We start from the raw sequence: 21,263 nt of genomic DNA, 5'->3' as shown, positions 1-21,263 counted from the left end.
TTGCCTCATTTATGGCATGCCCTGCACTAATTTCTGCAGCTGATGAGTTCAGAGTTTTACTGTTTACTCATGGTATGTCAAAAGGTCTTGCATTAATCAGGATTAAAAAAAATAGGGTGAGAATCTTGGGAGATGTCATCATCACTGCTATTTATTCTGAATCCAGATTGGTGCCCTTGAGGGGGAGGAAGTTCTTTACATTTCTTCCTTGAACCATTCAGGTATATTTTAATTAAATTAGACTTTTCAAAAACATGTACTCTATTACTGAAAGGAAGCTGTTGCAGGTAGTTTTGTAACATAAATATAGTTGCATGATTGTGAATGATTCTTGTTGATTAGTAGGATCAATATACAACTTTTGTTTGCTACAGAAATATTTTATACACCGGTGAAAAGGCATAGTGTTACAAGAGACACAAATAACTAAGAGCTTATAAGCCAAATAATGTTTTGAAGCAGGACATGTAGTTTTGCTGGTGCAACTGAGTAGGTCTAGCTCTTGATCCTTTCATGGAAATAGTTTGTGACTTCCTTGACTTACCAGCTAGAGTATGTAACAGGATTAAGTATCTGAAAAATCGGCCTATCTTAGCCTTCTCATGGGGAAGATGATTAAGAGCAAGACCAAGAAGTCCTTGTTTAACAGAGCCATCACTGTTCATGTGATCCCTGCCTATCCTATGTGGAAATGTAACTGTGAATAACTTCTTTGCCACTGTTAGATGAGTAGGACACTACTGTGGCAAACACATTTATGTCCTATGCCTTTTACACCACTGCTGAACTGCATTAATATCCTGGAAGGCTTGACCTGGGTAGCAACCAGATATTTTCCTCTTTTCCAAGTTCCTGTTCATTAGTAGGTAAGCTAAAACTCCAGCTTTTTTGAACCTGGATTTTAGGCCCTGCTGAATATAAAGCAGTGCCTTTGGTAAAGCTGCTTGTTGAAGTTGTACTGCCATAGATACTGTCTTGCGAAATTAGCTATTTCTGCTATTATTTACAAGATTAGCTCTCATTTGTAAAATTCCATAGAAGTATCCTTAAACTTAAGTCAAAGTGATGGACAGAGACTTGCATTTATACAACTTTTGTAGGTTTCATGAAACTGCATTAGTATTGAAGTGCACATAGCTACAAAAATGCATCACAAGCTTAGTCAATGGCATTACTGTATCTCAAATTTTCTTTTTGACTAGGTTGAAAATGAGTAAAGATAGGTATAGGCAATATAATTAGAATAATAATTTCTATTTCCAGTAATTGTCCCATTTTTCCTCCAAAAGCTGTAATATCTGGACAATTACCACAGAATTTTTTTCCTATGGGGAATTTCTGAGATGACTTGTGATGACTGCAGCTTTTGCTTTACTGACACCTTATAAAGTTCATGGATGTCACCCGCAACCTGGGGTGGTAGTGGTCTTTTTGTGTAATAGCCCTTAAGAGTAAATTCTCTTTCCTCTCATGAAAATTGTAATATATGCAACTGTATTCAATGCAGTTTGTAGTTGTCACAGTTATTTGACAAACTGCATTGTCATGATGCTGGGGGTGGGTGGGAATTCATTATTGTAGCTTCACTGCACTGCCACGAAAAGGTGAACAAGTCTTATGTCCCTAAATAAAGCTCATGTCTTCAAAGTTCTTCCTATTTCTCATCAAAAGTGAAAGGACCCTGTGAAGCAGTAACTGTCATTTCTGTGAACTTTATAAAATCCTACGTTTAAGACATAAATACAAGCAGTAAAAAGGGTATCTGTTATACATAAATAGACACATCTGAATAAACAGTCTCCCCTCCAAATCTGTTGAGAATGAATGGAGGACCTGAAAAATACAGCAACTGGACAATCACAAGTAACTGACAAGTTGTATAACACACATTACTTTGGGTCAGGTCCAAGGTTCTCTCTAAGGTGCATGCCTGCGCGCCTGTGCACACATCCACCCCTCTCTGTACGGGGCTCCTCCTCCACGCACCCACAGTGATCATTTTCAGCCCCTTTGGTTCCAGTTGCAACGGTACACTGTGGGGGGGGGGGGGAAATTGCATGTACAAGGGGCAGAGCCCTATCCATCAAGGCTGAAAATTAGAGGGAAAGTTGGTCAGGTCCTATTGTGGAGCAAAAAAGGTGACTTCAGTAAGACACGGTGTGTGGCTCTGCAGTCAGGGCAGGCCTAGCAATTGCACATGAGCTTATGACTTTCATACTTTTACCTAGTGCATACACTGAAACACACAAGAACAGTATGCATTCTCACATGGTGTGTGTAAATGCATTTCTAGAAACGTCTTCCAATGTACATGGATTTTTTTTCTCATCAAAGGCTACTGGAGTTTTCTGTTCACATTTCTGTTTCTGCTAATAGACTTTCTCCAAGGCCTGATGTTACCAAGACCATCTGGGAACTGGAATCTGAAATGGAAAAGTGTAATTTTAGCTCATAAACTGGTATGGAGTGCATGGGAAGGTAAACTACATAAATCATAAGCAGAGGCCTAGAAGGACTAAAATGTAACACAAAGAATATAGGTAAGAATCCACAGCCCTAGAGTACTCCTGAAGTAAAGTGGTGCTTAAATGAACAATTGAACTCCATTCCCAGAATACATAAAAGTTATACTTTCAGATCAGTGGTGTGTGTGTGTGGGGGGGGTCTGCAGCACACCATGAGGTCTTTTGCTATATGGCAGCATATAAGTATTTTAATACAGTAATAAATAACTTCTGTCAATTAGTAGGCTGGCTGAGTCTGATGGGAACTGAAGCTCAACAATATCTAGAGGGCCACATGGTCCACATTTTTTTCCTTAGGTCAATTTTCTTCAGCCTTTACTACAACTCCCAGCATTCCTGACTGTTCATCTTGTGCCCTGAAGCTGTTGAGTATTAAAAGGCCAAAATATGTGGAAGGAACTATACTGAAGAAAGGGCTGTCTTAGACTTTGACTATTCAGCATACACCTTGCCGGGGTGTGTTGCTTCTGGTGCCTGCAGGCACTGATGTGTAAGAGCTTGTCTTCTGCTGTAACCAAGGAAACCACTACTTCAGCCTCAGTATCAGATCTCCCATACAGATGTGCTGCTTCCTGATTTAACGTTTGCACGTCACCTATTCTCCTTCCCAAAAGTTAATGGAAACTGGATTGTGTTCTGTGCATAGATTTTAAAAATATTAAATTAATCCACCAGTTAGTTTCTCTGCAATATGGAGACAACAGTACTTCTCTACTTGGTAGGCACACAACAAATACTTGACAGAACAGAAGATACTTCACATGAAGCACATAGCACGAGATACGTTTTGAAGCCCTGAAGACAACTGCCTTTCTGGGTTAATGCTTTTCCCTATTTCTGCATCAAAAAAGGGTTTTCTGGCTGTTTAATCAGACTGTAGCAGCCCTACAGTTCTGTGTCGTAACATATCTATTTCTGAGGTTGATTAAAAACAAATAACACAAAAAAACTATCTGGCTATGGGAAGCCCACAAGCAGGGCACAAGTGTAGCAAATTAAATCTCCCAGTGACTGGTTTACAAAGGTTCACTGCCTCTGATACTGAATGCAACATCTATCCATCATTATTGGTAGCTGTGTTCTGGAAAACAAATCAGTTGCTGGGTTACATTCAGGTTTAATGTGAATGAACACTGGTATGGAAACAGGAGACACAAAAATTAACTATAAAGATTGGTAACTTTGTGGCCTTTTTAAAAATGGGTTTAGCGAAATGGTTCCCCAATCTCCCCTGCCCTAATTTCACCACCTCCTTGCAACCGAGGCCCAGTAGCCTTACTGCTCTGGCAGATCCAGGCGTTTTTCTCTCTGGCCATGACTTCTCGAGTCTCATTTTCCTCTTCTTCTTCGCCCTCAGAAAGAAGGTCAGAGATCTGCTGCTGCAGTTCAGGACTGATGTTGTTTTCGGCCAGGATCAGTGTCCGCAAAGCTGTCGGATAGTTTTCCACCATATCAAGAAGGATCTGAATTGAGTAAGAGTCACAAGCAACGGTAAAAGTGCTTAGAGGCCAGATAGCCGAGATAAAGAGAAAACAGGGCAATTCGGATCTAAATCAAATACTCTGGCTGAGAATTCAGCTTCTTTCAAAGCTCTTTATTTTACTTATAAATCACTGCATAGCTCTCACTACTCAAATCCGTATGAACTTTCATAAAGCTCTTAATTACAAAAAAAATGCAGCACTAAAAACAAAGTTCTTTCATTGTCACGAGTGTTTCTCCTTGTTTCTCTATAGGCAGACTTTTAAAAAGGTTTGCTTGGCTCTATAGCAAATAAGTCTCTATACCTGTCCACTAACAATACGTACGTTATTTACCATAACTGTTGCCACATATTAGTATCATGCCCTTGAAAGGTTCCAGTGGGTAACCAATACTAACACCCATTTTCCATTTCAAAGAGACTTCCTATACATGCCAATTGTTACATCGTAATTAGATCAATGTTAAATTTCTAGAAAGGAAGCAAACACGAAGGAATGCAAGGTTCAGCTGGAATTTGGAACCAAACTGCTGAATCTTAGTGATACACTGGTGTTGGGACAACATATTTTGTCACTCATGAGGATGGAAGGCTGGCAGCAGAAGTGAGTTAGGGAGACCACTTAAAAACCCAATTCTATCTTCCAGCAGAGGAGAATGGCTAGGCATCTGCTGCTGCCCCTCCATTTTAGGTATTATTCACTGCCTATAGCAATGGTTTCCCTCTGCCTGACAGAAAATACAGTCCTGCAGATCACCAGTAACTGTAAGGTATGCTTTTGCAGAGGAACTGAGTACCTAATTAAATGACTGAGAGTGCATTGTTTATTTTGATTTAAGACAACATGCCATTTTAGAATAGTCAAAGCTTTTAAAGACAAATATATTGTATACAACAGAGTTTACTTTTAAGTGCACCATGCCAGAGATGCCTGTGGTACAAATGATATTTTATCTAAATGTTCTACCTAGGAAGGCTGCAAACAGCATTGCCACACAGTTTGCATGGATATGTGTGAGAAAAGAGAACCAACTAGGACTGAATAAAATGAATTTTCTTTCAACGCCAAGCGTAGTAATTAGAATTAGATCCTTAGTAATAAAGCAAAAGCTGAATGTTTGGCAACTATCATGAAAATGCAGGTAGCACATTTAGCATCCATTCAGCATATATAATGTTTTATCCCTAGTTATCTCTGACTGTAACGTAGAAAATCTTTAAAGTGTGCATGGGGGGGCAGTTGTTTTGGTCAGTAGATCCTCAGGATTCTTAAGAAAGGAAGAAAGAGTTCATTTGGGGTAAATTGTGTATAAGGTACTGCACTAATCTTCCTAACCTGGAAAAGGAAATGAAGGCAACAAAGGGCCCCGCTTTCCTTACCAAAGCTGATTGGTTGGTAAGTCCTGTTCCTTCCAAGTCCAAAACTTCTAGGGTACGACTGGATGCCACAGAGACTGCCAGCATTCCTGCTATCTGGTCACCTAGGGAGCAGAAAGCCAGGAGATGTCAGTAGACACCGCGCAGGCTAGGTTCCATGCATCCATAGCAACCAAATGGTCAGGGCCACTACAGCCCGTCTGCTGGTATCTCTCTCTCTCTCTCTCTCTCTCCTCTCTCTCTCTCTCTCTCTCTCTCTCTCACACACACACACACACACACACACACACACACACACACACACACACACACACACACACACACACACACACACCCGCAGGACTCACATCCTCCCTTTTAAATAAGTGCCATGGACAGATTCAACAGGCACAGCTTTTCCCATCTCTTGATTAACATGCTACACCTGTTGAATTCCTGTTTACTACAGCATGAGTTGCTGGAGGAGGCATGTGTTTGCAGTTACAGCTTACAATTTCCTTTTCCTGCAGGGTGGAATAGGAAAAATTGTCCTACTGAACAGGGGACGAATGCCATTCCCTCAGAATTGACACACACACACCCAAATGCATAGATAACTGGTTCTTTGTCATAAGGCATTGCTTTATGGTCAGAAGACATGGCTTCTGCCAAATTAACTGCTGATCCCTCTCTTTTTAAAAGCTAATCTGTGACAGAAAAGAGGGAGAACAGGAAAAAGCCTCACCCAGTTTTGAGGGGGCAGGACTGGGAAGGGGGGGGGGCTGAGGAGCTGCTCCTGGTTTCCTTTCCTTGAAGCAAGATGGGAAGAGAAGAGCTTGCCTGGTCTAGTCTCTGTCTCACCAGCTGCCAAGTCTGCTTAGGCAGCGCAGCGGTAGAGAGTAAGTTTCCATGGCAACTACTGCTGGAGCTCCTCTTCTCCTTTCTAATTTTTGAGGAAGCAGCTGGGGGTGGGGAGGAGCATGTTAGGACTACCAAGCCCATTGAAAAGGCCATACAGGTTAGTGCAGAGGAGTGGACACATAATGTCCAGTACAAACAGGTTTCCACATAAACAGAATCCGCCTCTCATAAACTTAGATTAGAAATGCAGAATATTCTTCAGCATTTCCTCACAGGACAAGGTGCGAGCAAGTCTCATCCCTCTCAGAACACAGTGTTAGGCCATCAGGTTATTGCTCCTGACCAGATCATTTTTTTTCAAAGTTAAAAAGTGTGTACCTTTGCCACTAAGCAGAATCATACCAACCCTAGCAGGAAGGGTGGCCACCCAGCAGAACAGTGCATAGCTACTACCACCACCACCATCTGATTGACATCTTGAAGAATATGGACCAAACAATGGACTGATTCAGGATAAGGCAATTTCCTATGTTCCCTAACGGTGACAATCCACAGAGGGGAGCTACACTAGCAGACTAGCTACACATCAGTTGAATTTGTTCAAGATTCAGATTATATAGCTCTTATCAACCCAACAAAATCCCTATCAAGGAAATAAAGAAGAAAGACAAACACCCATGTATCTGTGCTCCTCTCACCCAGGGGATTGTAGTCCAGGTTCAACACTCGCACCTGGGAACTGTGAGCCACTGCAATAGCCAGGCGCCCCCATCCTTTAGCTGTAATACCAGGGTTAGCACTGAGTGTCAGTTCCTTCAAACCTAGGTGTAAGTAATAAAAGTAAGCTTCAACCACTATTTGCAAATTGCTGAATACAGTACTTTACTAATAGAATATAGGCTGCTATTTGCTCCATCTGCAAAATGATGGGCACAAACTATGACCTTCACTCTACATTTTAGGCTCAACCTCATGAGCATTACTGCTGAAAGAAAGGACTTTAAAAAGAGTTACCATAATTAAGGTGGCACCTACTTTCGTGGTTAAAATGTGATAATAAACTAAGTAGTGGGTTCCTCCAATGTTTGCGTGGGCAAGTGTAGCTGTTGGACTGAAACTTCCATCAGCCCAATTAGCCACAATAACCAGTTATGAGGAACACTGAAAGCTGTGGTCCCCTCCTGTCTAATAATAATTCCACTTTCCACACTTTGTTTTAATGGTACTCTGATGTCTGCCACCTGAGGTGTTCTGCTTCAGTGGTAACAGTATTAGTCTCTTTTAAAGAAGCAAACATCTTATTGGTAGTCTTCAGGCATCTGACTGTGCGAACCAACCAACAGGATGGTTAGGGCATATAAAAGGAAAAACCAATCAATGTGGTATAATATGCATTGCCTTGTAGTTCAGGGGGCATTTTCTTATAGCCAGGGGAACTGCTGGCAACTACACTGTTAATCAACTTGTTCATATATTACATTTGAATTCTGGCTAGCACTGAACTTGAAGACATTATTGTCTTCCCTTTCGTAACTGGCTGAACACTACCCCAAACACAGAAATAGCAGGTTCTAAAAAAGGAGTAAGTGCAAAGAGGAGCAAAGAATAGCAGACAAAAAGCAAATTCTTTAACGTGTCAGGTTAATCAGGTCTGAAAGATTAGACAGGCACAGGTTTATAACATTAGTTTGTAAAGGGCCATCTTATTTCTAAGCACTACGACAGTTATATTCATCCAACAGATATGCAAAGCCCTTAACTGTTCATTCATTCATTCATTGGATTTTTACCCCGCCACTCTAGACCATGTCTACTCGGGGCGGCTTACATAGATGAAACAGAACAATATAAAATATATAAAATTATAAAATTACAGTTCAGGGTTTGCTCTTAAGCCTAGTGGATGTGGATTTAATACAGTAATGAAACTGGGTGCCTACCTGACTTGGCTCCATCAGGAGGCAAAAGTCCACATATCAAGTTGATACCTTCATCTCCTAGCATACAGTCCCCCAAATCCAAAGCCACTAGAGAGGGATGGATGGAAAGTGCTGGGTTGAGGACAGCCAGGCCAGCATCTGTTAGGGGACTCCCATGGAGGCTGTATTGATTGAAAAGGTTAATCATAAAACAAACTCCACTTCCATTGAACTGCAAATGACCAGCTTGCCATCCTACATGTATTTATTCATAAGGAAGCCACACTGAGTTCACTAAATTTATTCACAGGAAAACACAATATATTCCCTAAAGTGTTGTATGATTCTTTTGATTTAGGTATAGCAGACTTTTTATGTTTGGAAACATAAGAGATATAAGAAATATCCCCTCATCTCCCTCCTGGGACAGCCAATATTAGACATTAATTTATCTTTCTCTGGGGAAAAAATTACATGAATGACAAATAATACTGTCTAGTTAAATGGGACCCTCCTGTTTGAAAATCAAGAGTGAAGAAAGATTGGGGCAGGATCCAGAAACAGAACAGCGTAAACATACTTAGTGTAGATTAGTTAACTCCTATGTACCATACAAATTATTTAATTTAAATTTAATCTCAGCCAAAATGTCCAGAGCAGATAAATTAAAAGCAAAAATACCTTGTGTGTATCATGTGCCACCAAACTAGAACTGACTTATAGCAACCCTAATAAGGTCTTCAAGATAAGTTAGATTTTTAAGGAGTTTCACCCTCACAATAGGTTTCCATGACCAAGCAAGAATTTGAACCCAGGTCTCTGGGGTCTTAGTCCATCACTCTATCCACTACCCTACACTATCAACAACAACTTTGGTTATTAGAGAACTCTCATACAACCCTGTTGTTAGCTTCAAAAACCCACAAGAGCAAATATAAAAAAATACTGCATGGGTCCACTTTAGGAACTAAAATAGAACATACACATATCACTCAAAACTCCAATGCAGATTATCATCACGCTGCTCCACATAACAAATGAGGCTACAGATATAGAAACTGGACTGTTTTCTCCCTTATCAATGACAATTACTGGAAGCATTTCCATACTTTACAGCAGGAACAGGGAATCTGTGGCAGCCCATATACTTTGGCACCCCAGTCCCCATCAGCCCTAACCAGCATAGCAATTAGTGACAGACAGTCCAGCAACATCTGGATAGCCACAAGTTCTGCACTGTCACTTTATCATATTCCATCCTCTTTCCTTTCCTTTCCTTCTTGATAGGTTAGTACCTCTGAATAAGCAAAACATAGGATTTTCAGTGCAGGACCTACCCAAACAAAGCAGGGGACCTCTCCCTGAAACCTACTTAAGTCAAGCAGGTACTTACAACAAAGACTGGACAGAACGGTTAGTCTTCAGGGCTTCAGCCAGTTGTTTGACCCGATTGATACTGGAGACAATCCCCAAGTTGAGGTTCAGCTGAGCCAAGGAATGAGACTCTGCTACTCCTCTGCAGATCCTGCCGAAATCCCGGTCAGAAAGCTGACAACCCCGGAGTGAAAGCAGTTTGATGGAGTTCTCCCGCAGGCTCTCACAGATATCCCGAATCTCGGCACTTGATAAAGTCTCCCCAGAGATCTGGATCGATCCTGGTAACATCTTTATAGCTTTGTATGTAAGCAAACACCTTCCAGCAGCTTGCTACAGGAGCCACTGTGCTAATCCGTATTTGTGCAGACAAACAATATGCAATCCAGATCAGTGCAAGAAATACTTTGGAATCTGGAGGGGGAAAGAAAAGCGGTAAGCAGCTTCTTAGGGGCTGTGCAAACAAAGTTGGAGGCCACGGTGCAACGTGAAGGAAAAAAAATAGAGCTGGATGTGCTAATCGGATCAGGCCAAAAGGCAGTGTGCAATTCAGAACTGCAGCTTTAAAACCCTGATCCAAGTGGAAACGTCTATGCAATTTAGATGCATAAAGGTAAATGCTGCGCAAATCTAAATTAAGGAAGGCAGACGGAGAAGAATGATGCGTTCGGTCCAGATCGGTCTAAAGCCGAGCGGTGCGCAGCCCACAAGGATGACTGGAGAAGGTGAGGAGACCGATAACCAGCCCTGCCACATACCAGGCAACTGGACATTCCAGGCACACGACACGTACATCCAAATGGGATTCGGAGTCTATAGAGGAGAACCCGGGCGAGTACGTATTTTGGTTTCCGCACAACCAGGAGAAGCTGTAGATGGATCCGCCGGGGAAGGGTGGTCGTGGGGGGCACTGGCTGCCGCGTCCTGTGGCTCTAGTCCTCTACCCGGAACCTTTCCCCTTCCCCGGCGTCTTCCTTCCCATCTACGGCGCGCTTGGAGCCCAGACCACTGGCTACCTGCCGCCGCCGCTTCTGCTTCCGCCGCCGCACCTGCTGTGCGGGTTCTCCCTGTAGTACGAGAGGCAAGGACCTGCCCAAGCCCGGCCAGATCCGACGACTCCGGCTCTGCCTCCTCGGGCTCCGTTTACCGCGCCGGCGGCTCCCGCGGCAGCGCCCAATTCATCTTGCCGCCGCCGCCGCCGGAGGGGCAGAAGTCTCCAGCGGGCGTCGCAGAGATCCGGACGGCGATACCTCCTCCCTTCTTATACCCGAGGGAGCGGGAGGAGGGGGGGAAGGAGCCAGTGTGGCTTGGCGCTGCGCCGGTTCCTATGGCCACAGACTCCGGCACTGCAGCCTCCGCCTCTTGCCAAGCCAGACCACGCGGCGGCGGCGGCGGCGACCGCCATCGCCACCTCCTTTGCTCCCCGTAGTCCCGTGCAGGTTGCTCTGCCCCCTGGCGGGAGCCGTCGAAAAGCCGCCTTCAGTTCCTCCTGGTGGAGCAGAAGGGCGGGGGTGGGGGGCTGCCTGCTTGAGGGGATCACCGGCAGGCGCTGCCTCGGTGGTTTTATGGAAAGGCCGAGCCCCACTGGTGGAGACTGCTAGATTCCTCGCCGAGGCCGGGTTGGGGGCCCCTCCATAAATAAGGAGAAGGCCCCGCAAGTCTGACATTAAAGTCCTGAGCAGACGAGGGTTGTGGTGGAGAACGATGAGAAAATGAACTCTGCAGATGCCCAGAGGCACTCTGTCACATTCTTTTGCCCCTCTGTGAGCAGAAGTCTGACCTAGAAAGCATTTTCTAAAGCTGAGCCCTAAATAGAAAAACTGACCACAATCTTGTCTGTTCAATTGGCCAAGAATGAGACAAGGCAGGCTGGGCCCAAGAGGGGAAAAGCCTGGTTTGCTATCCCCAACAGAGCCCCTTCAGAGCACTAGTTGTAAGGGAGATGCTGCCTTTTTAAAAAGAGTTGAGAAATGCACCTGGAATGGTGAAACAGTGGAAAATACTACCTCAGTACATGAATAGGTAGCAAACATTTAGGGCAGTGAGCAGGCCAAGACTCAGTCCTAGTATACATTAATTTTTTTTAAAAGACATCAAAAGTATCTCAAACCCAAGTGCTACTAACTCTGGATCAGGCAAAGCAAGGTATGCCTTCTCTGAGAGGGCAGATGTTTAGGGGATAGTGGTGCCTCCCCACAGCATGGTTGTTGCTTTCTGTTGAAAAACAGAGCTATGAATGCCTCGGGACCTGTTGTGGGCCCTCTAAACGAGCCTGTGGCCTCAGCATGAGTGGAAGATGTTTTCCTCCCTCATGAGTCAGATCAAGCTCCTGTTTTGGTGGCTCTGGCCTCTGTTTACCCTTTCTTTCTTTGTACCAGAGTGTTGCACAATGTAAAATATGGATGTGTATGAAATATAGGTCAAATTAAAAACAAATTACAATATTACGATAATTAGACTATGTTTTTTTTTTACCAGAAGTGGCCTACACATATAGTAGAGGGACACTGAACAAGCCTCCCCAAAGAGTATAAAAGTGTAGTATTGCAAATACACTCAGGAATTCCCTGGGCAATGCTGTGCAGCTGGCCAGTCCTTCACTTCCAGGAGCGTTGCCTACATTTATTAATGCTCCTGGATTAGGCAACAGCAGTCAAAGGGCAATAAGGGTTTATACTATGTATCTCAAAGGATTACATCTTTTAATCCATTCCTCATTTTACCTTGACTTGCTGTATAAGTAGAAACCTAGATGAATGGTATAGCTGGCTGAGGATGGTGGTGGTTGTAGTCCAACACAAGCACATGGTACCAAATTAGGGGCAAAAGTAGCTCTACAGTAATTATAACCAAACTAAGCATGTGTGACTGAAAGAACTTTGTATTCTGTATTTCTACCTTTGCATCCTCTGATCTCTGTTGTTTTCCTTATGTTGAAAGGTAGATTGTAAGTGCTTCTGGGCAAGAAACTGTCCTCTTTTACTCTGTGAAATGCTTTAGCTATTGATAATACTAACTCTTGGAGCAGGCCTCTGGTGGTGATAAATATTCTGACAGAGGTACTACCACTTCCTAAGCCCTGTAAGCAAAATGCATCCAGGTTAAGAAACTGAAAGAGGAGGCATGTTTTGGCATAGCTGAGGAGGACTTCTGGAGGGGGCATTAAAAAAGAAGCAGCAGGCTTCCTATTCTGTGGATCCTGGGACATTTCTACATGCCTCCCTAAATGTCATCCTCCCCACCAGTGGAATATCTAACCTTAATAACTTTCTGGGGATTTATGAGGTGCCTGTATTAGTGTGTAATCCTGCCAGCAGATTTGCCCTGCCACTGTCAAAGTTGCATTTATGCCATCTCCATTAGCTCATTGTGGGCAGAAGGAAAATGAACAAAAGTAGCATCTTATGGGAAAGCAGATACGAACAGAGTGCCTTTGACACACACACGACAGTAAGGATTTGCTTATGTCCATACATAAGTATGTTGTAACAGATACACTTAAAGGATAATTAATGGCATGAGCATATCCCTCTTCCAGAGCCCTTTGAGGAGGAAAATCTTATAAATATGGTGTCAGAGATTTATGTATGCTGGCACTACATAACCTGTTTTCCCAAAAATAAGACCTAACCTGAAAATAAGCCCTAGTATGATTTTTCAGGATGCTCATAATATGTATAAGCCTTACCCCAAAAATAAGCCTTAGTTAAGTGAAACCCCACCCTCCACCATTGTGCAAGAAGATGACATGACTGTATTTGAATAAATGTCTGTTGTTGTGCATCAAAAAATTAAAACATCCCCTGAAAATAACCCCTAATGCATTTTTGGAGCAAAAATTAATATAAGACCCTGTCTTATTTTAGGGAAACACGGTACAAGCAAAGCTGAGCTTGGGGCTGCTAATTTCGACTGATTGTGCAGGAAGAGGACTTTAAATGTGTCTTTTTGTGCTGAGAAGTACATGAATGGGAATAAATCACATGTTCATATCTGAGACATACAGCAATGGAAGCTGTCTGCAGTGAGTCAGGTCTATCCCAAGATTGTCTGCATTGACTGGCTGCGATTCTCCCAAGACTTTGAGTCCTACCTAGAGATGCCAGGGATTTACTTATGTGTTTTTGCATGCAAAGCAGATAATCTTTTAGTGACCTAAAACTGGCAAGGGATGTGAAACATAATAGGAGAATGTTCTTTGGTGGAATAATAAAATGAGGCTCAGCTAAATGGTTGGAATCCACAATAGTGTAAAACAGCTTTCTCTGGCCTGGTATTGTCATGCTGTGTTAGGATTACAAAATTGACTGTGGATGAAAGCAGCTGTGATCCAACGTATCTGGCAGACACTAGGAAAAAAGGAGGGGGAACAAGACATCTCTTCAAGAAAATCCAAGAAATCAAAGGGAAATTCAAGCCTAGATTAGGAAAGCTGAATGACCAGCAGGAAAGCAGACTGACCAGGAGAAAATCAAGAGAATGTGAAAACAGTATAGTGAAGACAAGACAAGAAACCCGATGGATGGATGGATGGATGGATGGATGGATGGATGGATGGATGGATGGATGGATGGATGGATGGATGGATGGATGGATGGATGGATGGATGGAAGGAAGGAAGGAAAGAAAGAAAGAAAGAAAGAAAGAAAGACTCTTGAAAAGGAAACATATTCTAGAAAGTGAAGTGAAAGCTTCTCTGAAAGCAATAGGAATAAACAAGTCAGGAATAGATGAAATGCCAATAGAACTGTTTCAAACCACAGAGACTGAATCTGTCAAAGTCCTAAAAAGAATGCATCAAAAATATGGAAAACAAAACAATGGCTCAGACTGGAAATGCTCAATATTCATTCCAGTCCCTAAGAAAGAAGATGTCAAGGAGTACAGTAAATATAGGACCATTGTTTTAATTTCCTATGCAAGCTAAGTGATGCCCCAGGTATTGTAACAAAGGCTTTTACCTTATATGGAGCAAGAAATGCCTGATGTTCAAGGTAGATTCCAAAAAGAAAGAGGCACTTGAGATCATGTTGTAAATATCCATTGGCTACTTAAGACCAGCAAAGAATTTCAGATCAGTCTATGTTTTATAGACTACAGCAAAGCCGTCCGTTGTGTAGATCATGAGAATCTGGCTTGTTCCTTTAAAAAGGGTGTGCCTCAGAACTTGATTGTCCTGATTTGTGACGTTTATTGTGGACAACAAACTACCATTAGGACAGAACATGGAGAGGCAGAATGGTTTCTTATAAGAAAAAAGTGTTAGACAAGGGTGCATTCTGTTCCCTTATCTATTCAATTTGTACACAGAACAGCAAGCCAGACTAGATTCAGATGAAGGAGGAGTGGAAACTGGTAGAAGTATCAGTAATTTAAGAAATGCAGATGACACCATCTTACTGGCAGAAAGCAGCAACAAACTGAAACCACTTTTAGTGAAAGTGAAATAAGAAAGAGCCAAAGCAGTTCTGCAGTTCAATATCAAGACAAAAATAATGACTACAGAAGAACTACAAAACTTTAGTGCTGACAATTAAGAAATTGAAATAATTAAGAGATGTTGTATTCCTTGGTTCAGTCATCAGTCCCAATGGATTCTGCAGCCAGTAAATTAGAAGACTGAAACTAGGAAGGAAGGAATGAGAGATAATCAGGTGCAAGGATATGGAACTGGAGACCGAAATCATCCACACTCTTGTTTTTCCAGTCACCATGTATGGGTGTGAAAGTTGGACAGTTAAGAAAGCTGTCAGGAAAAAATGGTTTGTTTGAAATGTGGTGCTGGAGGAAAGATTTGTAGATACCCTACTTGTAGACAGACAGAAAGTACAAACAAGCACGTCCTAAATCAAATCAAACCTGAACTATCTCTGGAGACAAAAATGTTGAAACTGAGGTTGTCCTGTTTTGGGCATATCATGAAAAGGAAGGATTTTCTGGAAATGACAATAACGCTGGGAAAGGTGGAAGGCAGCAGGAGTTAGACCAAATACGAGATGGATTGATTCCCCTAAAGGAAGCCACAGGCTTGAGTTTACAAGAGCTGAGCAGAGCAGTTGAGGACAAGGCATTTTGGAGATCACCCATTCATGGGGTTGCCGTAAGTCGGAGGTGGCTTGACGGCACATAACAACAGGTAAGATTGATGTAATCCATCAGATTTGCCAATTTTATTGCATGGCCAACTTAGTTGCTGTTATGAAGATAATGTAACTGCAAGTGGGATACCAGTAGACCACAGGAACAGCAGCCCAGTGAACGGTATGAAGAGGTGTGATCAAAGGCTGATATGACTACGTCTTCTTTTTTTCTCCCCTCCAGCAGAAAGTTTGAAGGACAACAAAAGCTAGGAAGGCGTCCATTTGCAGCCTATTCAATGGTGTGATCCCCACCCAGAAGAGTTTATGGTCTAACCAACTATAATTTTGCCTTTCCTTCAGCTAGAGGGTAGCAGTTGGTATTTAAAAATAGCCTGGCAAAAGAGCTTTGCTTACTTCAGCAAATATACTATGCAAACCTTTACTGGCTAGAGTTTTGTGCAATTAACTAAATACATAGAATGCAAGGAAAAGGAACATAAACTCTCTACTTCTTGGGCAATGGATTAAAGATGCACTTGGGGTAGGGGTGCTAGGAGTTTTGCATCAAGAAGGCACAAACTAGAACTCAGTCCTCAATAAAACATGAATAAATGCCAATAGGGCTGTATAGCCTTGGGAAAAATACAAAGCACAGAAATATTCAGCTTTTAATATATAACTAAGTACAGTAGTTAAAGCAAAGGGTTGAACCTCCATTTTATCGTGTAATTAGGAGGAAGAATAAAATGACTCATTGAACGTTACTCACTGGATGAGAGGAAATGGAGAAATAAAAAACACAATATTGGGGATTTAATAGCTGTTCCCTTTTTAGTATCTACAAGAGCTGAGCTGTGGCAAGATTTGCAAAGGCAGCATGCTGTGAAGGCACAGTAAGTAGTAGGAACAAGATAAGAATTCAGACTCAGATGACAAACTGTGAGGCTTTGACAATATAATGTAATATCCTGTGACAGGAAAGGTAAAGAATGCCAGTTGACTGGCTTTTACTTCATGACTTTGTGCAATTTAAAAGTGACACAGAGGAAGGTACAGATGTGGTTGAAATAGTCTAGTCATGTACACAGGTCCTAAATCATCTGAGATCATCTTTCCATAAATATAACTTGCAAACATATTTGCCTAGATAGAAATGTCATGTGCTTTGGCTCAGGAATTTGCTGTACATGGGTTTTGGAATTGACATTTGCAATCTTTTTGGTAAATGTGCACAATCAGACTAAACCAGGTCACTAAACACTACACAATAGGGCCACTTTATCCATGGGATCAGTACCTGTGATTTCACTTATCTGCTGCCTGAAAATATTAAATTAAAAAACCCTAGAAATACACGTTTCAAGATGTACAGTGGTGCCTCGCATAGCGATCACTCCGTTTTATGATGAAATCGCTTTGTGATGAACTTTTTGCGCTCGCAAAAGCGATCGCTTTGTGATGTTCCCTATGGGGAATTTCCCTTTGCGATGATTGGTTCCCTGCTTTGGGAACTGAGCATCACAAAGCAATGGTTTTTTAACAGCTGATCGGCGGTTTCAAAATGGCCACCCGCTGTTTTCTGGGGCAGATTCCTCATTTAAGAGGCACCGAAAATGGCCGTGCTATGGAAGATCTTCGCTGAACGGTGAGTTTTAAGCCCATAGGAACGCATTAATCACGTTTTAATTCGTTTCTATGGGCTTTTTAATATCGCATTGCGACATTTTTGTTCTGCAGCGATTTTTGAGGAGCGAATTAATGTCGCAATGTGAGGCACCACTGTATTACCAGAATTGGCTATTACTAAGAACCAAATACTATGCAATATATAAACTTTGCTATATCAACAATTTCCAGCACGGGGTGGGGATGGGACTTAGAACCAATCCCCTTTGGATACTGTGGTCCTACTGTAGTTACACTCATCGATCACAACATGAAAACCACCTGCCTAATACTGTTTTGGCCCCCAGAAGTGTACATGGGCTGCAACGATCTCTAGGTAGGTGGTACATGTCAGAGTTACATCTTCATGAATGCCAGGACCCAATGTTCCCCAGCAAAACATTGCCCAGAGCATAACATTGTCTCTGCCTGCCAGTCTTCTTCACCATAGCACATCCTGATGCCATCTCGTCTCTAGGTAAGTAATGTACACACACCCAGCCATCCACCTAATAAAAAAGGCAACCTTCTTCCATTGGTCCATGGTCCAGTTCTGATGCTCACGTTCCCATTGTATTTTTATGTATTTATTTAATTTATATCCCTCTCATTTAGACCGAAGTCTACTCTGAGCGGCTAACAACATTAAAATAAAAAACAACAATATTAATACACTAGAAGATGGTGAAATAAGTTAGATAATCGACAGGAGGGAAGGCCTGTCTGAAGAGTCAGGTCTTAAGTTGGCTCTTAAAAATGCCCAGCAAGGGAGCCAGACAAATTTCTGGGGGAAGATTGTTCCAGAGCTGAGGGGCCACTGCTGAGAAGGCCCACTTTCTTGTTCTTTCTCTTCAGGCCTCCCTCGGCGTTAGACCCCCTCAGGTGCCCTTCCTGGTTAGAACGAGTGATATGCGTAGATCTAGATGGGAGAAGGCGTTCCGCCAGATATTGAGGTCCTAAACTGTTTAGGGCTTAATATGTCATCATTAATACTTTAAAATCAATGCAGAAACAAACAAGTAGTCAATGCAAGGCTGCCAGAGTGGGGGAGATATATTGATGTTTTCTCACCCCAGTAGGAAGTTTGGCTGCCGCATTCTGCACCATTTGAAGCTTCTGCATCAATCTCAAAGGTAGCCCCACGTAGAGCGCATTACAGTGGTCTAATCTCGAGACTATAAGTGCATGGACCAGAGTGGTGAGGGCCCTGACATCAAGATAGGGACGCAGCTGGGTGATCCGCCAAAGATGGAAGTAGGCGGACGCTATCCGAGTTTCCATGATAAGCGCTGGATCAAGATGTAGCTCCAAGCTGTGAACCTCAGTCTTTGTGGTGAGAGTCACCCCCCCCCCGAAAGTGAGGGACTTTCCCAAACCACCAATGTCTGGGCCACCCACCCTCAGGACATCTGTCTTGCCTGGATTCAGCTTCAGTCCATTCTCCTGCATCCATTCCAATATGGCATCCAGACAGCGCTGAAGGGACGGAATGGCATCCACTGTTGTAGGAAAAAAGGAGATGTAGAGCTGGGTGTCATCAGCGTAGTGATGACACAAAGCCCCACACCCATGATGACCTGACCCAGTGGCCTCATGTAGATATTAAACAGCACTGGGGAGATAATCAAGCCCTGCGGAACTGCACAAGTGACATTCCACAGAGCCGATACACCGTCACCAAGCTGTACTCTCTGGGGATGGTCCTCCAAGAAGGATCAGAGCCAGGCTAATGCCAGACCACCAATTCCCAGCTCAGAGAGCCTCCCCAGGAGGATACCGTGGTCGACAGTATCAAAGGCGGCTGAGATATTGAGAAGGACCAACAGAGACATTTTGCCCATCGGCCTCGATCAGGAGGTAATCAAACAGCATGACCAATGCTGTTTCTGTACTGTGGCATGGCCTGAAGCCAGACTGAAACGGATCCAGGGCATTGGCTTCATCCAGAAGTGCCTGAAGCTTGTCAGCCACCAACCTCTCTACCACTTTATTAAGGAAACAAACATTGGCGACGGGCCTATAATTGCCAATATCGTCCACCACTAAATTTGGTTTCTTCCTAATGAGCCTAACGAGTGTCTCCTTGAGGAGAGACCCATTAATTATTGCAGTGGCCCATTCGGTTGTTGTAGGCCTGGCTGCTTTGATTAGCCAGGCTGGGCAAGGGTCAAGGAAGGAGATGATGGCCCAACAGTGATCAAGCACCTTGTCCACCATATCTGGTGTCACAGGCTGAAAGAGATTGAGTCTCATTGGGCAAGGTGGCGCGCTGAACGTCTCTGCTCGATCTACTGTGCTCAAAAAAGGAGAGAGCTCCCGGCGGATGGTCTCCACTTTAGATTTAAAAAATGCTGCAAATTGGTGATGATTGAATTGGTTTGAATGCATGGATTACACAGTTAAGACACTACAGTATGTAGCTAGCACACACACATGCATGGATGCATATGCACCTATATCACAGCTGTTTACGTTTCTTTTCATTCATGGGGATCTTTTAAAACTGAGATTTAGAAACACACAGATAATGTCACAGAACCAAGAATAACAGAGCAGAATGTCTCTTAAAGCAGAAACTCCTAGAGAGCAGCAGCGGTAGAAGGTGACACTGACAGATCTTTCGCAGACAAAGGCAGTGACACTGAAGCTGTACTTTGCAGAAGACTGCAAAGGCAAACCACTTTTGAATATTTTTGTACCTTGAAAACTCTAGGAAAGGAAAATCCAAAATGAAACAAGATATAGTACCAGAAGAGGAAAAATCCCAGTTCAGAAGGCACTCAATTAGCTACAGGGGAAGAGCAAAGTACAAACTCTGCCTAGCTTTTTGTTCAGGAAAAAAGCTGCCAGCTAGCACTAGGGCAGAAACAGGACATTTAGATGGAGTTACGTCTTTTCTCACAGGTGAGTCACATGTGTTTGTAAGATGTAAATCAGGTAGAACTCCCAGAATGGGGAATTATGGGATTTGTCTTCCAAAAAATCCAAACATCCTATCCCTAATGTCTAGTGGCCAATGTGCATGAAAGCAAGAGAGAAATTTGATACTGTATGACTCATACTATTAGAAGACACAATGTGAGAATGGAGGGCTATACATGAGATGGAATGACTCAATAAAGGAAATCATAGTCTTCAGTTTGCAATAATAAGTTTCGGAGGTCACTCTTTCATAGGGTCATTGTAAGTTGGAGGCAACTTAATGGCACATAAAAACAACAGGTCAGACGCAGCTGGCAAAGTCGCTGAAAGCATTTAGGTATGCTCTAGCTTAGGATGAATGAAAGCAAACAAACAAGGAAAAGGCACTCTCATTCATTTTCATCTGCCCTTCTAATATAGGATTCAACATGGTGAGGATACAATATCCTCCATTATACCTGAGAGGTGGTGGTTAACTTCAAGAGGCACAAAGAAAACTACATACAACAGACATCTGTCTTTTCCTCAACCTTCAGCATATGCCACCTGAAACAGCAGCTGTACCCTACTTAATGATAGGCTGGTCCTGTTCCTTCTTGCCCCTTTTGCTCTTACTGGAGGAAACATTTAATACCACCACTACCAGGCTCTTGCCATTTATAAATTCATTTTTGTTGTATCCTGCATGCTGACAATACACTGAGACAAACCCCCCCCCCCATTGCGTTATTTTTCCTTTCATATAATTACCATTTTATGGGGTTTGAAAAAAGAAAAGATGGGTTTGGACTACATAAACTCATCCAGTTCTACACTCCTTGTGGCACTTGTTTACAGCTTAGACTGATAGGCTTCCATATGGGAGAAGGGCAGACTTTTCAGAGTGGATATTTTAGGCCATGGGGAGCTATGCTGATGCTTCCAGACAAAAACAAACAAAAATGTTGTGGCACCTTAAAAACTAATTGTTATATTTCAATGGGAGCTTTTGTGGCTATATTCACAGTCTGAAGAACTGCATCCATGAAAGTCTGCATTGAAATATAACAGCTAGTTAAGGTGGTTTTGTTCTCTTTTT

The 21,263-nt window shown here is 42.8% G+C and overlaps 1 protein-coding gene across 2 annotated transcripts; it reads right to left on the bottom strand.

Annotated features, from left to right (window-relative positions):
• Positions 1 to 1,696: 1,696 nt before the first annotated feature.
• Positions 1,697 to 10,477, bottom strand: LRRC73 (leucine rich repeat containing 73). Of its 2 annotated transcripts, none has more exons than XM_020811806.3 (6): positions 9,538 to 10,477; positions 8,166 to 8,326; positions 6,924 to 7,046; positions 5,389 to 5,489; positions 3,775 to 3,988; positions 1,697 to 2,423 (listed from the first exon to the last, which is right to left on the bottom strand). In XM_020811806.3, the coding sequence occupies exons 1-6, from the start codon at positions 9,807 to 9,809 to the stop codon at positions 2,353 to 2,355; spliced, it is 942 nt and encodes a 313-aa protein (XP_020667465.2). In that variant the 5' UTR covers positions 9,810 to 10,477; the 3' UTR covers positions 1,697 to 2,352. The 2 variants fall into 2 exon arrangements, with proteins under 2 accessions (XP_020667465.2, XP_020667466.2); XM_020811807.3 differs by having other exon boundaries at positions 3,805 to 3,988.
• Between the last annotated feature and the right edge of the window lie 10,786 nt (positions 10,478 to 21,263).

This window comes from Pogona vitticeps, chromosome 1 (genome assembly GCF_051106095.1).
Source record: "Pogona vitticeps strain Pit_001003342236 chromosome 1, PviZW2.1, whole genome shotgun sequence".
Taxonomy (NCBI): Eukaryota; Metazoa; Chordata; class Lepidosauria; order Squamata; family Agamidae; genus Pogona; species Pogona vitticeps.
This window is presented reverse-complemented; position numbering and strand designations above follow the sequence as displayed.

Coding starts and splice junctions, on each gene's coding strand:
- LRRC73 (XM_020811806.3), bottom strand. CDS start 9,809: ATGTTACCAGGATCGATCCAGATCTCTGGGGAGACTTTATCAAGTGCC. Junction 7,047..8,165: donor TCCTGATGGAGCCAAGTCAG/GTAGGCACCCAG, acceptor ACTTACACCTAG/GTTTGAAGGAACTGACACTC. Junction 2,424..3,774: donor TGGGCCTCGGTTGCAAGGAG/GTGGTGAAATTA, acceptor TTTCCATTTCAG/ATTCCAGTTCCCAGATGGTC.